This window comes from Vitis riparia, chromosome 4, assembly GCF_004353265.1.
Source record: "Vitis riparia cultivar Riparia Gloire de Montpellier isolate 1030 chromosome 4, EGFV_Vit.rip_1.0, whole genome shotgun sequence".
NCBI classification, from domain to species: domain Eukaryota; kingdom Viridiplantae; phylum Streptophyta; class Magnoliopsida; order Vitales; family Vitaceae; genus Vitis; species Vitis riparia.
The window spans coordinates 3,885,009-3,905,215 of NC_048434.1; the positions used below are offsets into that span (position 1 = coordinate 3,885,009).

The 20,207-nt window shown below is 31.3% G+C and overlaps 2 protein-coding genes across 2 annotated transcripts; one reads left to right on the top strand and one right to left on the bottom strand.

Moving 5' to 3' along the window:
• The first annotated feature begins 3,192 nt into the window (after positions 1-3,192).
• On the top strand, positions 3,193-7,035 carry LOC117912808 (photosynthetic NDH subunit of subcomplex B 3, chloroplastic). Its single transcript, XM_034827527.1, has 6 exons — positions 3,193-3,381; positions 3,485-3,598; positions 6,141-6,194; positions 6,332-6,394; positions 6,500-6,562; positions 6,817-7,035. The coding sequence occupies exons 1-6, from the start codon at positions 3,193-3,195 to the stop codon at positions 6,850-6,852; spliced, it is 519 nt and encodes a 172-aa protein (XP_034683418.1). The 3' UTR covers positions 6,853-7,035.
• A 298-nt stretch (positions 7,036-7,333) lies between these two features.
• On the bottom strand, positions 7,334-17,177 carry LOC117912807 (aromatic aminotransferase ISS1-like). The gene is made up of 9 exons (XM_034827526.1): positions 17,061-17,177; positions 16,905-16,952; positions 16,648-16,776; positions 16,513-16,572; positions 16,255-16,411; positions 8,518-8,624; positions 8,337-8,395; positions 8,157-8,265; positions 7,334-8,012 (listed from the first exon to the last, which is right to left on the bottom strand). The coding sequence occupies exons 1-9, from the start codon at positions 17,121-17,123 to the stop codon at positions 7,560-7,562; spliced, it is 1,185 nt and encodes a 394-aa protein (XP_034683417.1). The 5' UTR covers positions 17,124-17,177; the 3' UTR covers positions 7,334-7,559.
• Positions 17,178-20,207: the final 3,030 nt, after the last annotated feature.

The following is a 20,207-nucleotide window of genomic DNA, read 5'->3' on the forward strand; positions in this document are numbered from 1 at the left end:
TGTTAAATCTAAAGTAAAATCTTAGTCATTAAATTAATGATTATGTCAAGAAGTATATAAATCAAATTGCATTTGAAAGTGATCGAGTTAATTAAAATGTGACTAAATTGCCCTTTAATGCAATCATTCTCTACTAATGTGGACAAATGATCTCTTTTTACATTATTCCATGGATTCTGATTAATTATAATAGTTTTTAATAATATTTTTTCAATATAGTATCTTGAAAAAGTATTTTTAAATTTATGAGGAATTACAAGATGTGAAGTAAGAAGTCATCTTTTAAATAAATTATTTTAATTTAAATACTAAAGTTTGAAATTAGATTATCGGCATCAAACTTTTATACTTATATTAAAATACATAACTTTTACTTGATGTGTTATTAACAATGGTATATTTGAAAATATTTATAGTTATTGTGAAAATATTTAAAAAAAAAAAAAAAAAAAAAAAAAAATTGTCTCATGAAAAATTATCTTTTTGATATAATCATTTTGTACAATCAAATACACGATAAAAAAAAAAGTATTTTGATTAAATATAATAGTTTTTATTAATATTTTTTTTTAACATAATAAATGAAAATTTATTTTTCAAATTTTTAGTAAGAAGTGAAGTAAGAAATCGATTCCTAAAAAAACTTTAGTTAAAATATGAAAGTTTTGTGGGGTTGTAGACTCGAACATTTATTTATTTATTATATTTAAAAATAAAACTTTTGAAATTAAATAAAAGTAAATGGATAAATAAAAGAAATTATTTATTTATTTTCAAATTTAGTTGAGCATAGGATTTATTAAGGTTTTTTTTAGTTCATTATTGCTGAAAAATGTAAGTGGCACCATATCAAGCGGCCCATTATGATGATATTCAATTCCTTCATTCAAAACTACGACAAAGTTGAGCATGTGTTAGGGAAATTGAATTTTGATTTGGGAATTATTGATAATTATTTTATTTTTGGTCATTCTATTAAGATTATATTATTAGAATTTGATGGAAAAATTCTTATAACAATCACATATGTTTCATTGTGTCCAATTTGTCCATTTGAATATCATTCAAGTTTCTCCATCTTTTTTTTTTTTTTTTTATGGAAAATCTTAAAAGAATGAATTTTTAATTACGTGATAATTTCAAAATGTAAATGTAAATGCACTTCTATTTTTATTATTTTTGAAAATAAAAATATAATAATTTTTAATCATGTTTATAAATATTGAATTTATTGGAGTTTTTTATTTTTAAAAATCAAAACAAAAACATGTTTGATAATTATGCAATAAATAGAAAAAAAAACTATAATGTCAATGAGTTTCAATGATTTTTAAATGTTTAATATAAAATATTAATATCATTATTTTGGAAATAAAAAATAAAATGCTAATAAATCATAACTATTAATTTTCCATTAAAAGTTTATATAAATGGAAAAATAAAGAATCAAAATTTTTATACCCTTATAATTAGTTTTTACTCTCAATTTTAAAGACCAAAATAAAAGTAGATTACCATAAATGATTTTTAAAACTATTTTCAAATTTTAAATTATAAAAACAAAATTTTTTATCAAAACACTTTCATTAGAACCACTTTTATGAATAATCCATTACTTTTTTTCTAAATAAAAAAAAATACTTTTTATAGTTTTATAATGTTTTTCATAACAATTTTTAAAAAAAAACCCATAGTAAGAATAAGAACGTAATGATTTTTAGTTGAAAATTTTCTTAAAATTAATTTTAAAATGTGTTCGATAGTGATTATATAAAATGTTTTTAGTATTTCTAATGTTTGAAAATTTTTGTCTTTTAAATGTTAGAAAAGTTAAAAACACTTTTTAAAATAACGGTTAAATAGACTCTTAAAAATTTTTAAAAGTGATTTATATTTTATGTCTAATTTTATGAAACAAGTGTTTCAATACGTAGAAAGTATCTTAAGCCCATAATCTCCTACAAAAGGGTTCTAAAATATATCAAAATAAGAACAATTAAAGTAAATTATATTGTAAGGTATAAAATATTATATGTAAATAGTTGTAATGTCTTTTCTTAAGTCTTATTTTATACTTTTATGATATGTAACTTCACTTCCAAGAAAAAATTACTTTATGTTGAACAACTTTACCTGCTACCATCTTATGTGCTCAAACCTTTTATTGTTATTGTTATGACTTCATTGTTCACTTGTTATCCCTCAAAACTTTTCTTCTACCTTCCATGCACGTGCTTACTACTAGCCTTGACTTTAGAGGTTATTGTTGCAATCTTCTATTTTTCTATCACATTACATGGTAATGGATAGAACCTTCTATTTTGATAATTGATGGTCTTGGATCGAGTCCATCATAACGTTATTGTAACTCAAATTTATAATCTTCTCTTTAATAACAATTTTTTAAATTGAATTTTTACCATCTTATTTGAAAAATTAATTGATAGTCAATGAGAGTAAATTAAACTTTTTATGAATTCGATATCACACCATGTCAGTTTATTCTAAAAACCATCATTTGAGTGACCCATCCTTAGTATTAAGAGTGGTATCGTTGCATTTCAACAAATAAAATCTCTTATTTTGAAATAAAAAGATAATTTTACTTGATAGGTTTGTTGTGATAGTCGGTATTTCAAGGTGATGCTCTATTGAGCTCAACTATTATGCTTTATAAATTGAACAAATATCACTGTGATTGGTATGTCGGTCTTGTTGCTCGATGAAATCTTGAGAGTATTTTATGTGAGCGGGACACTCAAACTTGCTTATTAAGATGCTGTATTCCTACATCCTATACCGGTGAACATCATAATAAGCTTAGCTTTGTTCCTCATTGTCGATTGGAACATGTAGCACCATGAAAGAGGGAGAGCCCTTTCATTACCCTTGTTTTTAATAATTAAGTGATTGAACTCGATAGTATTAAATGCTCAGTTTTACCCTTTTCCATTATTAATATTATTTTTAGAGAAAGTTGAAGGTGGGTATGATGTTAGGCCCAAAGTGTTCGCCCATCCCATCCAAGAAAAACCCGGGTGGGTCCAACTTATCAGGATGGCCATGGGCCTGGGCCTGTATCTGGATGTCTCGGTTTAAACTTTATGGGCCTTCGAGCCTAGCCCAACCCAGCTTTCCCTAACAAGCTCAATAAAACGGAGAAATACAGAGACAGTGAAATACAGGCAGAAAATGGCTGCCCTGAATTTCACCGCCATATCCCTCCGGCCACCGGAAAAATCATACGTAACTGGAAACCACCGAAACCCCATTTCTTTTCTTCCAGGAAGGAGACCCATGAAAATAGCTGCGGCTGCGAATTCTGTTGAATCTTCGCCGACTGTGCCGGAAAAGCCTGAAATCGAGCTCGAATTCATAGGGGTACATTTCAGTTTACTCTACGAAGTTCTCAGCTCTTTTACAAATTTTTGGTTTTGGATTATTGAATTTTGATTTTTTTTTATTAAATTTAATTTTGATATAGGAGAAGCCAGGTAGCGATGGGTCATACCCAGTGGAGGGGGCGAAGGCAGTGAGTGGAGAGAAGCTTCTGAGGAACATCATGTTGGATAACAAGATAGAGCTCTACGCCCCGTACGTAAGTTCTGGCGCATTTTAGTCAATTTGCACTTTGTTTCCTAACGTACGCCATACATGTTCAAGAAACGGCGTCGTTTAACCTTAAAATATATGTTTTATGGTAAGATCAGGGGTATATTGAGTATATACTCATTAAGTGATGAGTTTAGGATAGAGAAACCATGGATGAAATAATCAATGATTATAGAGAGTTTTTGACAATGAATACATAAAAGCATTTTGGAATATATATACATATATATATATATATATTTATATATAAAATATAATTTGAGTGCGTTTAGTAAAGCTTAATAATTAATACTTAAGAAATTAAATTATTTTAAGGTAAATTATATTTAAATTATAAAATAATTTTTAATTTTAAATCATAATATTAAATTATTTTATCAAATACACTTGATAACTTAAATTAAATGATTTAGTCATGTTAAATCAATGAGTTAGATTTGTGAAACATCCTTAATATGTTTAATAACTAAAATTAAGTTTGATTGATAGTGTTTTTATAGAGCTCTTCTAGCATAAAAAGTTTCTTCCAAGAAAAATAAGGTGTTTAGCAAAATTTGGATAGCAGTTCTAAAAAAAATTTAAAAAATCACTAGTAACTTTTCTTGAAAAAGTTAGAGTTCTATCTAGGAAGTGATTTCAAAAATATTTTGTATGAAAACCTAAAATATTTTAATCTATTTTCTATATTTTTAAATATGTTTTAAAAATAACTATGTATTTGTAATTATTTTTAAAATAGTAAAATGAGTAAAAATAACTAAAAAATATTATTTGAAAACACCTCATTTTATATTTTATTTTAAGAAGAAAAAAACTGTTATATTTTCTTCTTGTCAAACTGTAGAAAAAAAATTAATGGATTAAATTACCACTAAATTTAGTCTTAAAAAAAAATTGTTATGTCATGGTTCAATAAAATTTAAGTTGGACATGTGAGACAAATTTTGAAAGGTCTCCAAGTAAATAATTTTAAAAAATAGATATTCTACGTATGAATAAGTTTCCTAAAAAAAGGAAAACTGATCTCTGACTAAAAAATAATAATAACATAAAAATATTATTATTATTATTATCTTCTTGGAAAAACCTCAAAAGAAAAAGTTGATAAAATCAAGTAAGCAACTAAATATCATAAATTTAAACTTGAATTCCCCATCTTCACCTATGGGACTTCCTAGGGCAAACAATTCTTTATATTCACTTGTAAATAGAGGTGACTTCCTTGTCCAGGAGATAAAAAAAAAAAAAAAATAGAGATCTACAAAGCGACTTTATACAATAAAAGAAGTTTCACAACAAGAAAAGGAGTTTCATAAAATCTCCATGCAAATGTGGTAAACGGTAAAAGGGTTACACACATGTTATTCGCCATTCAATAAGTTTATTCGGGAAAATGTCACCCTAAGCTCTCGATTGATCTTGAAATCTAAGAAAACAATTTTGTCATAAAGTTGTGACCAAAATGAAAGAATTAGAGATATATATTATTTTGTAAAAGAATATCATCACAAAAATTGTACCTCACAATTTTAATTTTAATAAAATCTTTGTTCATATTATTTTTCCTATTGTTTTGCTAATTTTGTAAGACTTTCGCAAAATTTATGCATACAAATAAGAGGGATATATTATTTAGCCATAAATTTGTACAAGCAAATTTCGCGAAAGTTCTACAAAATTAGCAAAATAATAGGAAAAATAATGCAAACAAAGATTTTATTAAAATTTAAATTGTGGGGTACAATCTTTGTGGTAATATTCTTTTACAAAATAATATATTTTTTATTCTTTCGTTTTGACCACAACTTAAATAACAATGATGAAATAACAATGATGAAATAGTTCTTGGATTTGAAGATCAATCGAAGGCTTAGAGTGGTTTTTTTCCTAATGAACCTATTGAATGGCAAAGAACGTGTATAACCCTCTTTTCCTGTATGAAGTCGTTTTATGAATCTCATTTTCTTAGTTTGAATTTTTTTTTATCTCTTCTAGATTTTCTCCTACGAAATTTTTAATCTCCTTTTTTCTTGAAAGAAATCACCTCGCTCTATTTATTATACTTTGATTTTAGCAACTTTTTATTCCCAGCTTTTACAACAAGATAACAATAATATTTATTATTATTATTATTATTCTTTTTAGTTGGAGAAGCATAGCATTGCGATTTTTTTTTTAAGACTAAATTTAATGATTATTTAATCCACTAAATTTTTTTATGTCTACACAAACATCTTCTCCTCTCTTTTTTTTCTAGGAATAGTAAACTGTTTTCAAAACCGATTACCAAGCATGGCCAAAGTAATTCTCACAAAAAACTTTTAAATAAAATGTATCCACTAAAAGTACTTTCAATAAAAACACCACAGAAAACCCTCAAAAGTTGGTTTGAAACACCCCAAACATTAGTCTTTTAATAAGATTCTTTGCTACATATGATATGGTGGGGCAGCTGGGAATTGATTTTTTGTTGAGTTAAAGTCAGTGTACAATACATAACTTGAAAGATGGGATTGAGCTTTGAACAGGGGAAGCTGATGAACTGCGGGGGCGGTGGAAGCTGCGGAACTTGCATTGTTGAGGTATAAACATATGATTCAAACTTCTGCTTTTTGCCATAACTCTGCTCTCTTTTACCTTATTTGTTTTCCCATTAGTACTAATCCCCAGATCTGTAACTGCAAAATATTCTTCAATTGTATTGTTTTTCACTTTGCAGATTATTGATGGAAAAGATCTTCTGAACGAGAGAACAAACACAGAGCTCCGTTATCTGAAGAAGGCATGATCTCTGATCTTCTCCCTCTGGACACACAATCATATGAAGTTTCATTCTCTCAGAATTTGCCTAATGCTTCTTCATCACTTCTTTGGTTTTGATGTACAGAAACCTGAATCTTGGAGGCTTGCTTGCCAAACTATTGTTGGAAATAAAGAGAACTCTGGCAAGGTATGGCAGTATGTTTTTCTAAATTTAGAAGCACTTCGGGTTTTATTAAAAGTCCATTGTGACAGTGCTTTTTGGAGAGTGCTTCCAATAAACACTTGATGGGTTTTTCTTTCAAAAAACACTTTCTGAAAAAACAGTTTTACTAAAAGCACTTCAAATAAAAACTACGAAAAGACGGGAGAAGAGAATGGTGTGTGTCACAAACATGAACAAATGACAATTGGCTCTCTATTCTTGTGATAAATCGCTTTCAGGTTGTAGTTCAGAGACTGCCCCAGTGGAAGAAGTGACCATTTGCACCCCCAGGAAAAGTTTTAAAGCATTAAATTCATGTATAAATCATGTGAGCTCAATTATTTTTGAGATTTCTAAACTTGGACTGCAAATATTTATGATTTCCTGTCAATGTTTGTTTGCATAATAATACTAGTTTCTTTGTTGACTTCTGACAATACAAATAGCTTGCAGAAAAACTGTGGTTTGGTTGGGTTTTTGGAAGAAGGAAAAAAAGTTGAATAGACATGATCGGTTTTATGTTTGAATTATGATTGAACCGACCTTTTAGTGATGAAAAACAAACCAACTAGCTTGTTTATAGTCGATTTGGTTTAGATGCTTGATTGGATCTAGTTAATTTAGGCTTTAAGATCAATTTGTCGATTTACTTTGGCCAAAATAATCAATAGGATGGAAGTTAATTTAAACCGATAGAGTCGGTTTTCAAAATTCTCAAACCAAAAGAACCTTTATGATTGTTAAGAACTGAACCAATTTGATCAATTTTAATTGGATTGGATCGGTTTTATCAATTTTTTAGTATTCACTCACACCCGCTAGATATGGAATGCCTTTGCCCTCACTGGTAGGTTCCATGGGAAGTAGAGAACTAAAGGCTCTTTTATAACCCATTGTCTTGAATTACAAACAAACGTCCGGGGTCTAGCATATTGTAAAATCCCAGAAGAACCAGCCATTTTCAGTGACATGGTGAGAGGAGTCACTCCACCATGCCATCTCTCATAAGTTCCTCCAACCCGGCCCTCAGTCTCTTCGCAGCAACTTCACATTCCGCCTCTCTAATCGCTCCATACGTGACCCGAACACACCCTGCCAAACCACAAGCACTCCCAGGAAGAAGCACCACCCCATGCCTCTTCGCAAGCCAGCACACAACCGCAAAGTCATCTTGGTATTTCTCAGGCAGCTTTGCCCATATGTAGATCGCTCCTCCCCCTCCTTTCACTGCATCCTGTCCTATAGGTGACAGAGCCTCCAGAAGAAGCTCTCTGTTTCTCACAAGGCTTTTCACTTGGTTTCTCACCCACTCACGCCCAGCTTCCAAGCAGCCCAGAGCCGTGGACTGTGAAATCATTGAAGCACAGATTGCTACATTGTCCTGAACCTTGAGGAGCTGCGTTCGGAGACTCTGCGCTTCCGATGGATAAGCTATCTGCAGGCAAGATAGCACGATAATTAATACTACCTACTAGTCTAGCTTTCAAAAGGGAACTAAAATGGCCTAGAAGAAAATTATTTTGCTCCTGACTATACTCAAGAACATATCAAAATATATGGAAGTAAAATCACTGCTTACATATCCAACTCGCCATCCCATCATCCCATATGCTTTCGAGAAAGAAAAGAGATTCACGACATGGTTTCCTTCCACACAAGAATGCTTCAAACCATCGTATGTAAAGTATCTGCAGAAATGAATGATGAATCAAAATGGGATCATGTAGTTGAAGCAAAACTAAAAATCAAAGCCACTTACTCATATGCATTGTCTACCACCAGCCAAGTGCCTGCCCTTCTGCAGATTTCCGAAATTCTCTGTTTGGGACAGACAAACAACTAGTTAGAGAATTTGAAGTGAGTTGGAGTGAAAGGTGATGGATCTTCCTATATAATAAAATTTTGTTTGTTTGGAGTGTAAAGAGGAGTCAGAGCAAGACCTTGAGGAGAGGGTCTGGGATGCAAGTTCCTGTTGGATTTCCAGGATTTGTGATGGAAACCAGCTTTGGAGCTGGTTTAGTTTCTGAAAGAACTCTTTCTAACCAGTCTACAAAAATGCCCACATATATTATCTGAAAAGGTATGAGAAGCACAAATATTTCTGCTTTCACCGCTAGTTCAATGGTTGGAAAGAGGAAGGACACTTCAGTTCTATTACCTCAAGCTTGATAGGATAAACACAAACAATGCACAACTAGATTTTATCCCCTCTTGAGAGAACCTAATAGGAATCAATCAAATAGAGCAACAAGAATTCACTCAATCAACAAGTATACAAACACCAACAATTTTTAGCGTGGAAAACCTTCTCCAATGTGAGAAGTAAAAACCACGGGACCCTTAAACCACTTAAAAACTCCACTAATATAATCAATGGGCTACACAATTCTCTCTAGATAAAACCAGAGGCATACATCAACCATATCTCAAGACAAATTAATCTTGGCAATTTCAACAACTTTGCATAAAGACAATGGAGAAATCTTACCCAACACAACCCTGTTCTCGGACTGAAATATAATTGTTCCAAACTCCAAATCCAATCTCCACCATTTAGAATGAAGATCAATGAGTTTTGAACGTGCTCAAAGTCAGCTCAATCGAACCACGGATTAACCTTGATCAAAGCTCATTATCAAAATTGTCCGGATAGAAAACTTACCAAAGCAGAGGCTTTGTTCTCGGATTGAAAGACAAACGTCCGGAACTCCAAATCTGATCTCCACCGTTCAGATTGAAGATCAATGAGTCACGAACCTCTCCTCCAAATTTCAGGTCGATCGGCCCACAAACGAAGCAGGATTGGACCTTTGATGAATATGGACAGTGAAGAAAAACTAAGTTTTTCTCTCTAACTTCAAAAATGGTGGTTCTCCCCTTCTCTCTATTTTCTCCTTCTACTCTCTTTTTCTTCTACCTCTAGTGGCTGCAAAAAAATTGGAAAAAGAAGAAGAAGAAGATGGATTCTTCTTCTAACCCTTTTATATAAAGGCCTAAGAGGCCTTAAATTTTGGGCTCTTAATTTGGGTCTTCCACATGAGGAAAAACCTAATAAATCTCCCTCTTTCCGATTATATGGACGGATTTTTCATTCCGGCGATTGAACAACAAACTTCAAGCTTCTCCCTTAGTAAGGACTTCGTTAACATACATGCGTCATTGTGATCGGTATGTATCTTCTCAAGTTCAAACAAGTTGTCATTGAGAGCATTTCTCATCCAATGATACGTCATATCAATGTGCTTCGATCTTGCATGAAAGGTAGAATTCTTACTAAGGTGAATGGCGCTCTGGTTATCACAGTATACCACATAGCATTGCTGCTTAAATTCGAGCTCATGTATGAAACGCTTCATCCACAAAAACTCTTTACACGTTTCTGCTGCTACAATGTATTCTGTCTCTGTTATAAAAAGTGCAACACGTTTCTTTAGTCTTGATTGCTAAAACACAACACCTCCTGAGAATGTCATCAAATAGCCTAAAGTAGACCTTCTATTATCTACATCTCCTGCCATGTCTGAATCAGTGTAGCCAACAAGTACTGGTTTCCCACTTCCAAAAGTGAGTTTCAACTTGGAAGTGTCTCGCAAATATCTCATAATCCACTTGACTGCCTCCCAATGTAGTCTTCTTGGATTAAATAGAAAGCGGCTACCAACACCAACTGCATAAGCTATGTCTGGTTTAATACATACCATGGCATACATCAAACTTCCTGTTAGAAAAATTAGGCTAATCCAACCTATGGTAATCACCCTAGAGGGGGGGTGAATAGGGTGATGGTCTCTTTTTACAAATTTAAACTATGTGAATGTAAAAGACAATTATATGCAAGTATATAATAAATAATATAAAGACAATTGCATATAAATTAAAAGAGTAAGGAAGAGAGAATGCAAACACAAGATTTTATAGTGGTTCGGCGCAACCTGGCCTACATCCACTCTCCTCTACCTTCAATCCCAAGCTTGAGGTTCTACTAATTCAAATCTTCCAAACCAAACCTTCAAGCAATACAATGGGATTATGGTTCCAATTCACCCTCTTGGATTTTTGGCTCCAAGCACCCTTTACACTTCTCAAGAGATATCCCACTCTTGAACAACCCCTCAAGTGATACCCCACACTTGAGAAACTTCCTCTCAAAGATTTACAAATAAATGATCTCACAAAATCGTAGTACAAAAACTTTAAGCTCAAATGATACAAGAAAACTAGGATTGAATGGTGCACTAAAGATATGTAAGTTTTAGAACAATGGTGCACTCAAAAACACTCTTCCAAGGCTCAAATATATTCAAGAAAGGTTTTGGAAGGTTAAGTTTTTTAAACAATGAAGATTGAAGCCTTTTTATTGAAGAAAAAAGCCAAAATAGTCATTGGGGGTTTGACCGGTCGAGTTAGGGGCCGACCAGTTGACTAGCCGTTAGCATTTAATGCTTGGCAGGTGACCGTTGGACCTCAACCGGACTTTGACTGGACCTCAACCGGTTGAGGTTCAACCTTGACTGGTTGAACAACCGTTCTAGAAGAAAGAGAAAGTTTTTTGCACCCTCGACCGGTTGAGCTGGGGGTCTACCCAGACCTCAACCGATTGAGCTGGGGGTCGACCCGAACCTCGACCGATTGAGCTGGGGGTCAACCCGAACCTCGATTGGCTGAGCTGGAAGTCGACCCGGCCCTCGACCGGTTGAGCTTGCGGTCGACCGGTTCCTCATCCGGTTCATCCGGTTAAGCCATATTTTGGGTCAACAGTCAACTTTTCCAACTTAAAACCTTTTAAAACAAGTTTGAAAAACATTTAGCACAATGTTTTAGTTGAAAACATGAAATCATCCGATTCTTAAAATATTTAAAACAAAATAACTATTAAATGATTTTGGTGCATAAGTAAAGAATGTAATGTATGAAAATCCTAGTGCACCAACAACCTTACAAAGAGATCTTATGAAGCTTGGGTCTTAAAAAACACTTCTCTTTGAGGTGGTCTTCTTCTTCATGATTTCTCCTTGGCTTGATTTGTCTTTGTGATTGCCACTTTGGAAATCATCTTGCTAATCACACTTGAAATATAATCATTAGTTCTAAACCTTGTTTTGTTATCATCAAAATCAAGATTAACCAAACCTTGGTTTCACACTTCCTATTGCTAAAGCTTACGGGACTCTTCTCATGTCTTCCTTCTCCTTATCTGTAGAAGGGTTATGTCTGCTACTTAGCTTAAAGTGACTAGCTAGAGGAGAACTAACCACTTAGCTTTGCTCATGTTAAATCTTTCAAGCACATTTTCAATATATTGCTCCTGTGACATATACAGCTTCTTAGATGCTCTATCTCGTTCAATTCTAATACCAAAAATTTTCTTTGCTGACCCTAAATCCTTCATGGAAAAGGATTTGATTAACTGTTTCTTCAGCTCATCAATTCTTGAAACGTTTCTGTCAACAATCAAGATATCATCAACATAGAACAACAATATAACAAAATCATCATTAGAGAATTTCTACACAAATACACAATGGCCAGAAGTAGTTTTTCGGTAGCCTTGCTCCCCCATAATTGATTCAAACTTCTTATACCATTGCCTCGATGCCTATTTTAAGCCATAAAGACTTTTTTTCAACTTACGCACATAATCCTCTTTTCCTTTTATTGTGAAACCCTCTTGTTGTTCCATATAAATTTATTTGTCTAAATCACCATGGAGAAATGCAATCTTAACATCCATCTGCTCAATCTCTAAATAAAGACTAGTTGTCAAGCCCAAAACTAAACGAATAGACGACATCTTAACAACAGGAGAAAAAATCTCATCAAAATCAATACCTTTCAAAAATGGCGGTTCTCCCACTCTCTCTCTTTTCTCCTTCTACTCTTTTTTTCTTCTACCTTCGGTGGCTGTAAAAAAATTGGAAGAAGAAGAAGAAGGATTCTTTTTCTAACCCTTTTATATAAAGGCCTAAGAGACCTTAAATTTTGGGCTCTTAATTTGGGTCTTCCACATGAGGAAAAACCCAACAAAGCCTACATTTGATTGTACATCTTGGATATCATTTTCCTGGGATGTTACATCTAGGATGTTATATCTAATGGAATGATATGGTAAGATATTATTGTTGGGTTTTTCCTCATGTGGAAGGCCCAAATTAAGAGCCCAAAATTTAAGGTCTTTTAGATCTTTATATAAAAGGGTTAGAAGAAGAATATTTCTTCTTCTTCTTTAGTCAAAAGAAAGGTATTGATTTTAATGAGATTTTTTCTCATGTTGTTAAGATGTCGTCTATTCGTGTAGTTTTGAGCTTGACAGTTAGTCTTGATTTGGAGATTGAGCAGATGGATGTTAAGACTGCATTTCCTCATGGTGATTTAGACAAAGAAATTTATATGGTGTAGCTAGAGGGTTTCACAATAAAAGGAAAAGAGGATTATATATGTAAGTTGAAGAAAAATCTTTATGGCTTGAAACAAGCACCGAGGCAGTGGTATAAGAAGTTTGAATCAGTTATGGAAGAGCAAGGCTACCAAAAAACTACTTCTGACCATTGTGTATTTGTGCAAAAATTCTCTGATGATGATTTTGTTATATTGTTGCTCTATGTTGATGATATATTGATTGTTGGCAGAAATGATTCAAGAATTGATAAGTTGAAAAAGCAGTTAAACAAATACTTTTCTATGAAGGATTTGGGGTCAGCAAAGAAAATTCTTGGTATTAGAATTGAGCGAGATAGAGCATCCAAGAAGTTGTATATGTCACAAGAGCAATATATTAAAAAGGTGTTTGAAAGATTTAACATGAGCAAAGCTAAAGTGGTTAGTTCTCCTCTAGCTAATCACTTTAAGCTAAGCAGCAGACATAACCCTTCTACAGATAAGGAGAAGGAAGACATGAGAAGAGTTTCGTATGCCTCAACAATAGGAAGTTTGATGTATGTCATGGTATGTACTAGACCAGACATAGCTTATGCAGTTAGTGTTGTTAGCCACTTTCTATCTAATCCAAGAAGACTACATTGGGAGGCAGTCAAGTGGACTTTTGAAAGTAGGAAACCAGTACTTGTTGGCTACACTAATTCAAACATGGCAAGGGATGTAAATAATAGAAAGTCTACTTCTGGCTATTTGATGACATTCTCAGGAGGTGTTATGTCTTGGCAATCAAGACCACAGAAATGTGTTGCACTTTCTACAACAGAGGCAGAGTACATTGTAGCAGCAGAAGCATGTAAATAGTTGTTGTGAATGAAGCGTTTCATACATGAGCTCGGGTTTAAGCAGCAGCACTATGTGGTATACTATGATAACCAGAGCACCATTCACCTTAGTAAGAATTCTACCTTTCATGCAAGATCGAAGCACATTGTTGTGAGGTATCATTAGATGAGAGATGCTCTCAATCACAACTTGTTTGAACTTGAGAAGATACATACCGATCACAATGACTCAGATATGTTGACGATGTCCTTACCAAGGGAGAAGCTTGAAGTTTGTTATTCAATCGCCGGGATGATGAGTTCCTCCACAAAATCGAAAAAATGGAGATTTGTTGGGTTTTTCCTCATATGGAAGGCCTAAATTAAGAACCCAAAATTTAAGGCCTCTTAAGCCTTTATATAAAAAGGTTAGAAGAAGAATCTTTCTTCTTCTTCTTCCAATTTTTTTGCAGCCACCGGAGATAGAAGAAAAAGAGAGTAGAAGAAGAAAAGAGAGAGAATGGGAGAACCACCATTTTTTAAGTTAGAGAGAAAAACTCAGTTTTTCTTCACTGTCCAGATTTCATCAAATGTCTGATCCCTCTTCTTTTGTGAGCCAATCAACTTGAAATTTCGAGGAAAGGTTCGTGACTCATTGATCTTCAATCTGAACGGTGGAGATCGGATTTGGAGTTCCAGATGATCGTCTTTCAGTCCAAGAACAGAGTCTTTATTTTGGTGAGTTTTCTATCCGGACAGTTTTGATCATGAGTTCCGATCAAGGTTAATCTGTGGTTCGATTGAGCTGATTTTTGGAGCACATTCAAAACTCATTGATCTTCATTCTGAACGATGGAGATTACATTTGAAGTTCGGAACAATTATATTTCAGCCCTAGAACAGTGGTTGTGTTTGGTAAGATTTCTTCATTGTCTTTATGCAAAGTTGTTGAAATTGCCAAGATTAATTTGTCTTGAGATATAGTTGATGTATGCCTCTAGTTTTATTAAGAGAGAACTGTGTAACTCATTGATTATATTAGTGGAGTTTTCAAGTGGCCTAAGGGTCCCGTGGTTTTTACTTTTCACATTGGAAAAGGTTTTCCACACTAAAAATTGTCGGTGTTTGTATACTTGTTGATTGAGTGAATTCTTGTTGCCTTATTTGATTGATTCCTATTAGGTTCTCTTAAAAGGGGATAAAATTTAGTTGTGCATTGTTTGTGTTTATCCCATCAATTATATGGATGGAATAAGTTGACATACTTATATTTGGTTTCTAAAAGGAATAAAAAAATACAATGAAAAACATATTGTATTTCAATGGTATATATATATATTAGTATCATTTTACGTATATTTTTATACATTTTTTTTAACTACAATTTTTTTTTTTTTAACCAAAATTATTTGAAAATTGATAAGAAGTGAATTTATGATCCATAAGATATATATATCTCAATATATATATAAATATATATATATACATATAGGATAATATATTACATCACTCGTCATATCTCATTATCAACCAAATATGAGACATGATATATTATCTTATCTCTCATCTTATTTCATATTATTGACTAGTTATAATATGAAATACGATAAGAAATAAGATAATATATCTTATCCCAAATTTGATTAAAGGATAAAAGATATGATGATATATTTTATCTCATAATTAGCAACCATGTTACAAGTAAATCTTTTTTTATATATATTTCATGTATTTGAGATATGATAATCTCAAGTTGAGACATGAAATATACATCTCTCATAAATTGTAAATTCACTTCTCATCATTTTTTATTTTTTTTATGCTACAATAATTTTGATTAAAAAAGTTAAATTTGTAGCTAAAAAAACTATAAAATATGTATAAAATACATTGTAAAATAATACTAATATGTTTATTATATATATATTTGTATATTCAACAATATAATACAATATTTTTATTTACAAATTTTAAATATTTTAATCATAAACATTATTTAAAGAAATAAAAAGCTTATTAGATTATAAATTATAAACGGAAATATTAGAATGAAATATAATTTTTATTTTAAATAAATACTGAACATTAAAATATAATATGTTTTCAATTTCAATTTTTTTTTTTACAAACAAAATATAAGTATGTCATAACATATCTTATTAGATATGATATATTAAGATGTCATTTCATCTAATATAATATCCAAGAATATTGAGATTGAAAGGAAGGTATTATTGGAACCATATCTTAATGTATACATTAAGTTTTCAATTCATTTTAAAAACACAATATACTTGTTAAATTCATGTTTCAATTATTATTATTATTATTATTATTATTATTATTATTATTATTATTATTATTAATTAATTAATTAATTAAAAAAAATCAAAGGGTATAACTTGATGTTATTTTGAAGTTAATTTGATACCAAATGAAAATATTTTCCAATGACATAATTACAAGTGCTCTACATCTGACCTGCATCCGGTAGAAGCGTCTCGGGATCGCTGGTACCGATCAATATGTCGGTGATGCCGGTCATCTGGAAGGACATGTATGCATTGAAGAAGTATGGTGCAAACAGTACCACAGAATCCTTCACATCACATAATGTAAGCACAAGATTCAAAAATCCCTGAGAACAAACAAAAACAATAGGAACATTCTTATGAAAAATCCTGGAAATTCTGAACCTCAGGCGTCCAACAAAGAAGAAGTAACACTCACACCACCCACCTGATTTGAACCTGCTGTTACCATGATTGAAGACTTGTGCAATTCATTCTCATGCCGCAACTGCATATCAAAATTGCTGTCATTTCAAGAACTTGGAAAAGCTTTGTAATTCCAACACCTTACCAAAATGAGTACCTTCTTTATCAATGCCTCCCTAAGCTCTGCGAGACCTTCGTGAGTCCCGTACTGGCTTGTTGAAGGCTCCCATGCCTTCTCTTTAACCTTCTCCAGAGCCTGGTCGGGTGGTTGCCAATAGACAGCCCCCTACTCCCCTCACAAAACATAGCCTAAAGATCAAGATCCCACAAATAACCACTTCCCCTGGTCCCCTCACAAACATGCTCTGTGATAAAATTTAAAAATTTTAAAAAAAAAAACCCAAGAAAATAAACCTGACCCAGCGGCATTAGATCTTTGGTACCCTTGCTCAACTCCCGTATCTGCAAGCATGACCAATGAACCATAAGAAAATCAGAGCACAAATCCCGGAAAATAATAAAGACCTAATCAAGATTCACAGCACAGGAATGGGGAAGTGCTTACGATACCTTAACCATGACTGGAAGATCAGTGTGGAGAGCACGAGCGGCGAGTTCTGGGTGAGACCCCATCAAGAAAATTCAAGGTGTACTTGAGTTGTTTTGGGGGCAACACTTAGGGATTAAAGATGGAGTGGCCGCCAACTTGTCCGTCTCACTGTAGAGTGCTGTGTAGCTTATGGAAGACGACAAATGTTATATATACTTCGTATTCAGGAGTGGTCATGGTCAATAAACATTGCATGTGACTTCTTCGTTAAACGTGCAGAGTTGCACATTTCAGACAGAGGAGAGAGAGGAAAATGTGAGTGGCTTAAAAATAACCGCCAAAAAATTATGAATATTAAATTTTTAAAATTAGGTTTTCAAGAGAACCTTTTTAATCAAATAACTCTTAAAAAAAATAGGGAAAAAAAAATATCAACTATTAATCATCTTTCTCCTACATTCTTGTCATTTTTTCTAATGTGAGTTTGTTTTCAACTCTTCATATGAAAGAAGAAAAACATTCTTTCAAAAACATTTTGATTTTAAAGAGGATTATATTCTAATCTTTTGATTCGATAAAAAATAAAAACATGATACGTTAAGATTAAAAAAAAAAGAAAAAATAAGCATGCTATTTGATAATATATGTATATATATATAGAAAATGAAATATAGGCTTATTTGATAACTCTTTTTTAAAATAGTTATTTTTTACAAACAAAAAATAGTTTTGTAATTTAGAAAACAAGTTTATTGAGTTCTTGACAAAAAACAATTTTTTTAAAAAAATTTATAAACACTATATTTTTTAAAATAAATTTAAAATGTTTTTAATTAATTTTTATGAGTGGTATATATAACAATTGAAAAGATAAAAAATATTTTTAAATAAATAAACATTTGGGACCAACCCCCATCAGGATCAAGGATTAGAGATAAACTTTAATACCATTTGTATCAACTTATTCCTAATCATATCTGCTTTAAGGAGGTGTTTGGTACGTCGAAATAGGGAATAAAAATAATTATTTTGTTCAATTCCTATTTCTCAGTGGATATAAATGAATTTAATGATTCCATTTCTAGCATTTAGATGAACTTAGGAATGCAAGATTGGAATGATTATTTATTTCAATTCCAATATTTGATAATAATAGGAATGGAAATGAAAAAGAAATAAATTTACAATAATATTCTTCCATATAATTTAAAATAATTTTTTTAAAAAAAATAAAAATAAATTTTGAGAATTTTTTTGTTATTAAATAATAAGACTAAAATATATATATATATATATATATACTTAATAAATAAAAAATTAACCATAAAAAATCATATAACCTAATGTACAAATATTCAATTATTATTTTTATTAAAAATTTGAATAATTTGTCATACTTAAGTAGTTATAAAATTATATTTTACCAATATATATATATATATATTTATTATAATATTTAAATTCTCAAAGCTATAAATATTTTTCTTATTTCCAAAAGAGAAAATAAAAGAATTCAAATTGCATTCTAATTTTCAACAAGTATCATATCCAAAATGATAATATTTAAATTAGAAATTGAATTTTTTTTTCTAAATGTTGTGAAAGGTTTGATTGATTCAATTTGGGAGAATCACTTGTTACATAGAAGTAGATGATGAATGAGTCTCTGGCTTTACAAATAAGATAAACATCAGACTTGAATAATGAGATAAGAGGGTAAAATAGTAAATTTAGGTTATTTTATATAATCAAATGGGTTTAATGAATTAAAATACCACCTACTTTATGAATTCAAATTCGACTTATAAGTTGGGATTTGATTTCTGCATAAATAATTTTTTATATCATTCATACCTTCTTAACATTTATCCAAACATAGGAATATGGAAGAAAATGAATGAGATGTCTATTCCTACTCCCTATTTCCATGTACCAAACACCCCCTAAGTTTAAAGGAACTCCATGACTTTAAAACGCGTTCACAAGAAGGTAGGATGTCACAGCATAAATGTACAATAATTTTATGGATAATAAACTAAAATAACTATTTTTCATATTTCAATCTTAAATAATTTTAAAAACATCCTCAAACATACCCTTAATTTTAATATTCTTAATAAATAATTTAATAAGCACAATTACAACTTATTTGTCCTAACTGTACCATCTAATAAAATGTTTATTTAAAAAAATTAAAAAATAAATAAATTGTGAAACCCCTTTGAGAAGTTTTTCTATATAAAAAAGGTATAAACTACCCCTTTGAATACTTATCCACAGGAGCCTTCCTTCAGCCAATCACAAACCCAAACCCAAACCCATGTTTAATCTCCACACCTACTTCCAAGTTCCAACATAGTGGTTGTCTTACTCAAAATATGACCCACATTTGAAAACAAAAAAAGCCATTTGTGGGCTCTATTCTTTTTTTTTTTTTTTAACTAATTTTTACAAAGACAAGAAACACTCATTACCATTTTATTACAAGCCAAAGTGTTTCTAGAATCAAATTATTTCTGAAAACAAAAACAAAAAAAACAAAACAAGGCTCTAGGTGCCCACAAAGTCTCACTTTGACTAATTATTTTCAAGTGGTGGAGACTTACGGTTGTAATTATTAAAAATTTGAACCACTACATCAGCAAGAAAAGTGGAGTAAGGGAGAAGCATACACAATAGACAACTGAAAAGGGACAGCCTTTATATTTCTTCCTTGTTTGGTTTCCCAAAAAAAAATATCATTTTTGCCAAAAGACAATAGTGAAGAGGATGAGAATGGGGACCATTTGTGCCTCTTCTTAAAGTTGCTGTTTTTTTCTTGTTCTTCTTTCTCTTTCTCTTGTTTAAATTTAAACTTTTGCTCTTTTTTTTTTTTTTTTTTAAATAATTTCATTTCATTTAATGTTCACATGGCCACTCCATGGTGGTGCTGATCGGCTCATTATTTTATTCAATTACTTGAGATTCACATCCTTGTATTTTGACTCACTTTGGGAGAGTAAATTGATTTGTTAGCTCGAAACTATTTTTGAAAATGGTTTTTTTTTTAATAAAAAAAAATATATATATAAAATATGATGTTTTTAAATAATAATTTTTAGTTGTATTTATTTATTTTATAATTATTTTTACATTATTATTATTATTTTTAAAAAAAATATATACAG

What these genes read in the sequence shown, in the direction of transcription:
- LOC117912808 (XM_034827527.1), top strand. Translation starts at nt 3,193, where the DNA reads ATGGCTGCCCTGAATTTCACCGCCATATCCCTCCGGCCACCGGAAAAA. An exon ending in TAGAGCTCTACGCCCCGTAC is followed by an intron (nt 3,599 to 6,140) that starts GTAAGTTCTGGC and finishes AGCTTTGAACAG; the next exon opens with GGGAAGCTGATGAACTGCGG. An exon ending in AGCTCCGTTATCTGAAGAAG is followed by an intron (nt 6,395 to 6,499) that starts GCATGATCTCTG and finishes TTTGATGTACAG; the next exon opens with AAACCTGAATCTTGGAGGCT.
- LOC117912807 (XM_034827526.1), bottom strand. Translation starts at nt 17,123, where the DNA reads ATGGGGTCTCACCCAGAACTCGCCGCTCGTGCTCTCCACACTGATCTT. An exon ending in TCCCAGACCCTCTCCTCAAG is followed by an intron (nt 8,396 to 8,517) that starts GTCTTGCTCTGA and finishes TGTCCCAAACAG; the next exon opens with AGAATTTCGGAAATCTGCAG. An exon ending in TGGGATGGCGAGTTGGATAT is followed by an intron (nt 8,013 to 8,156) that starts GTAAGCAGTGAT and finishes TCTTGCCTGCAG; the next exon opens with ATAGCTTATCCATCGGAAGC.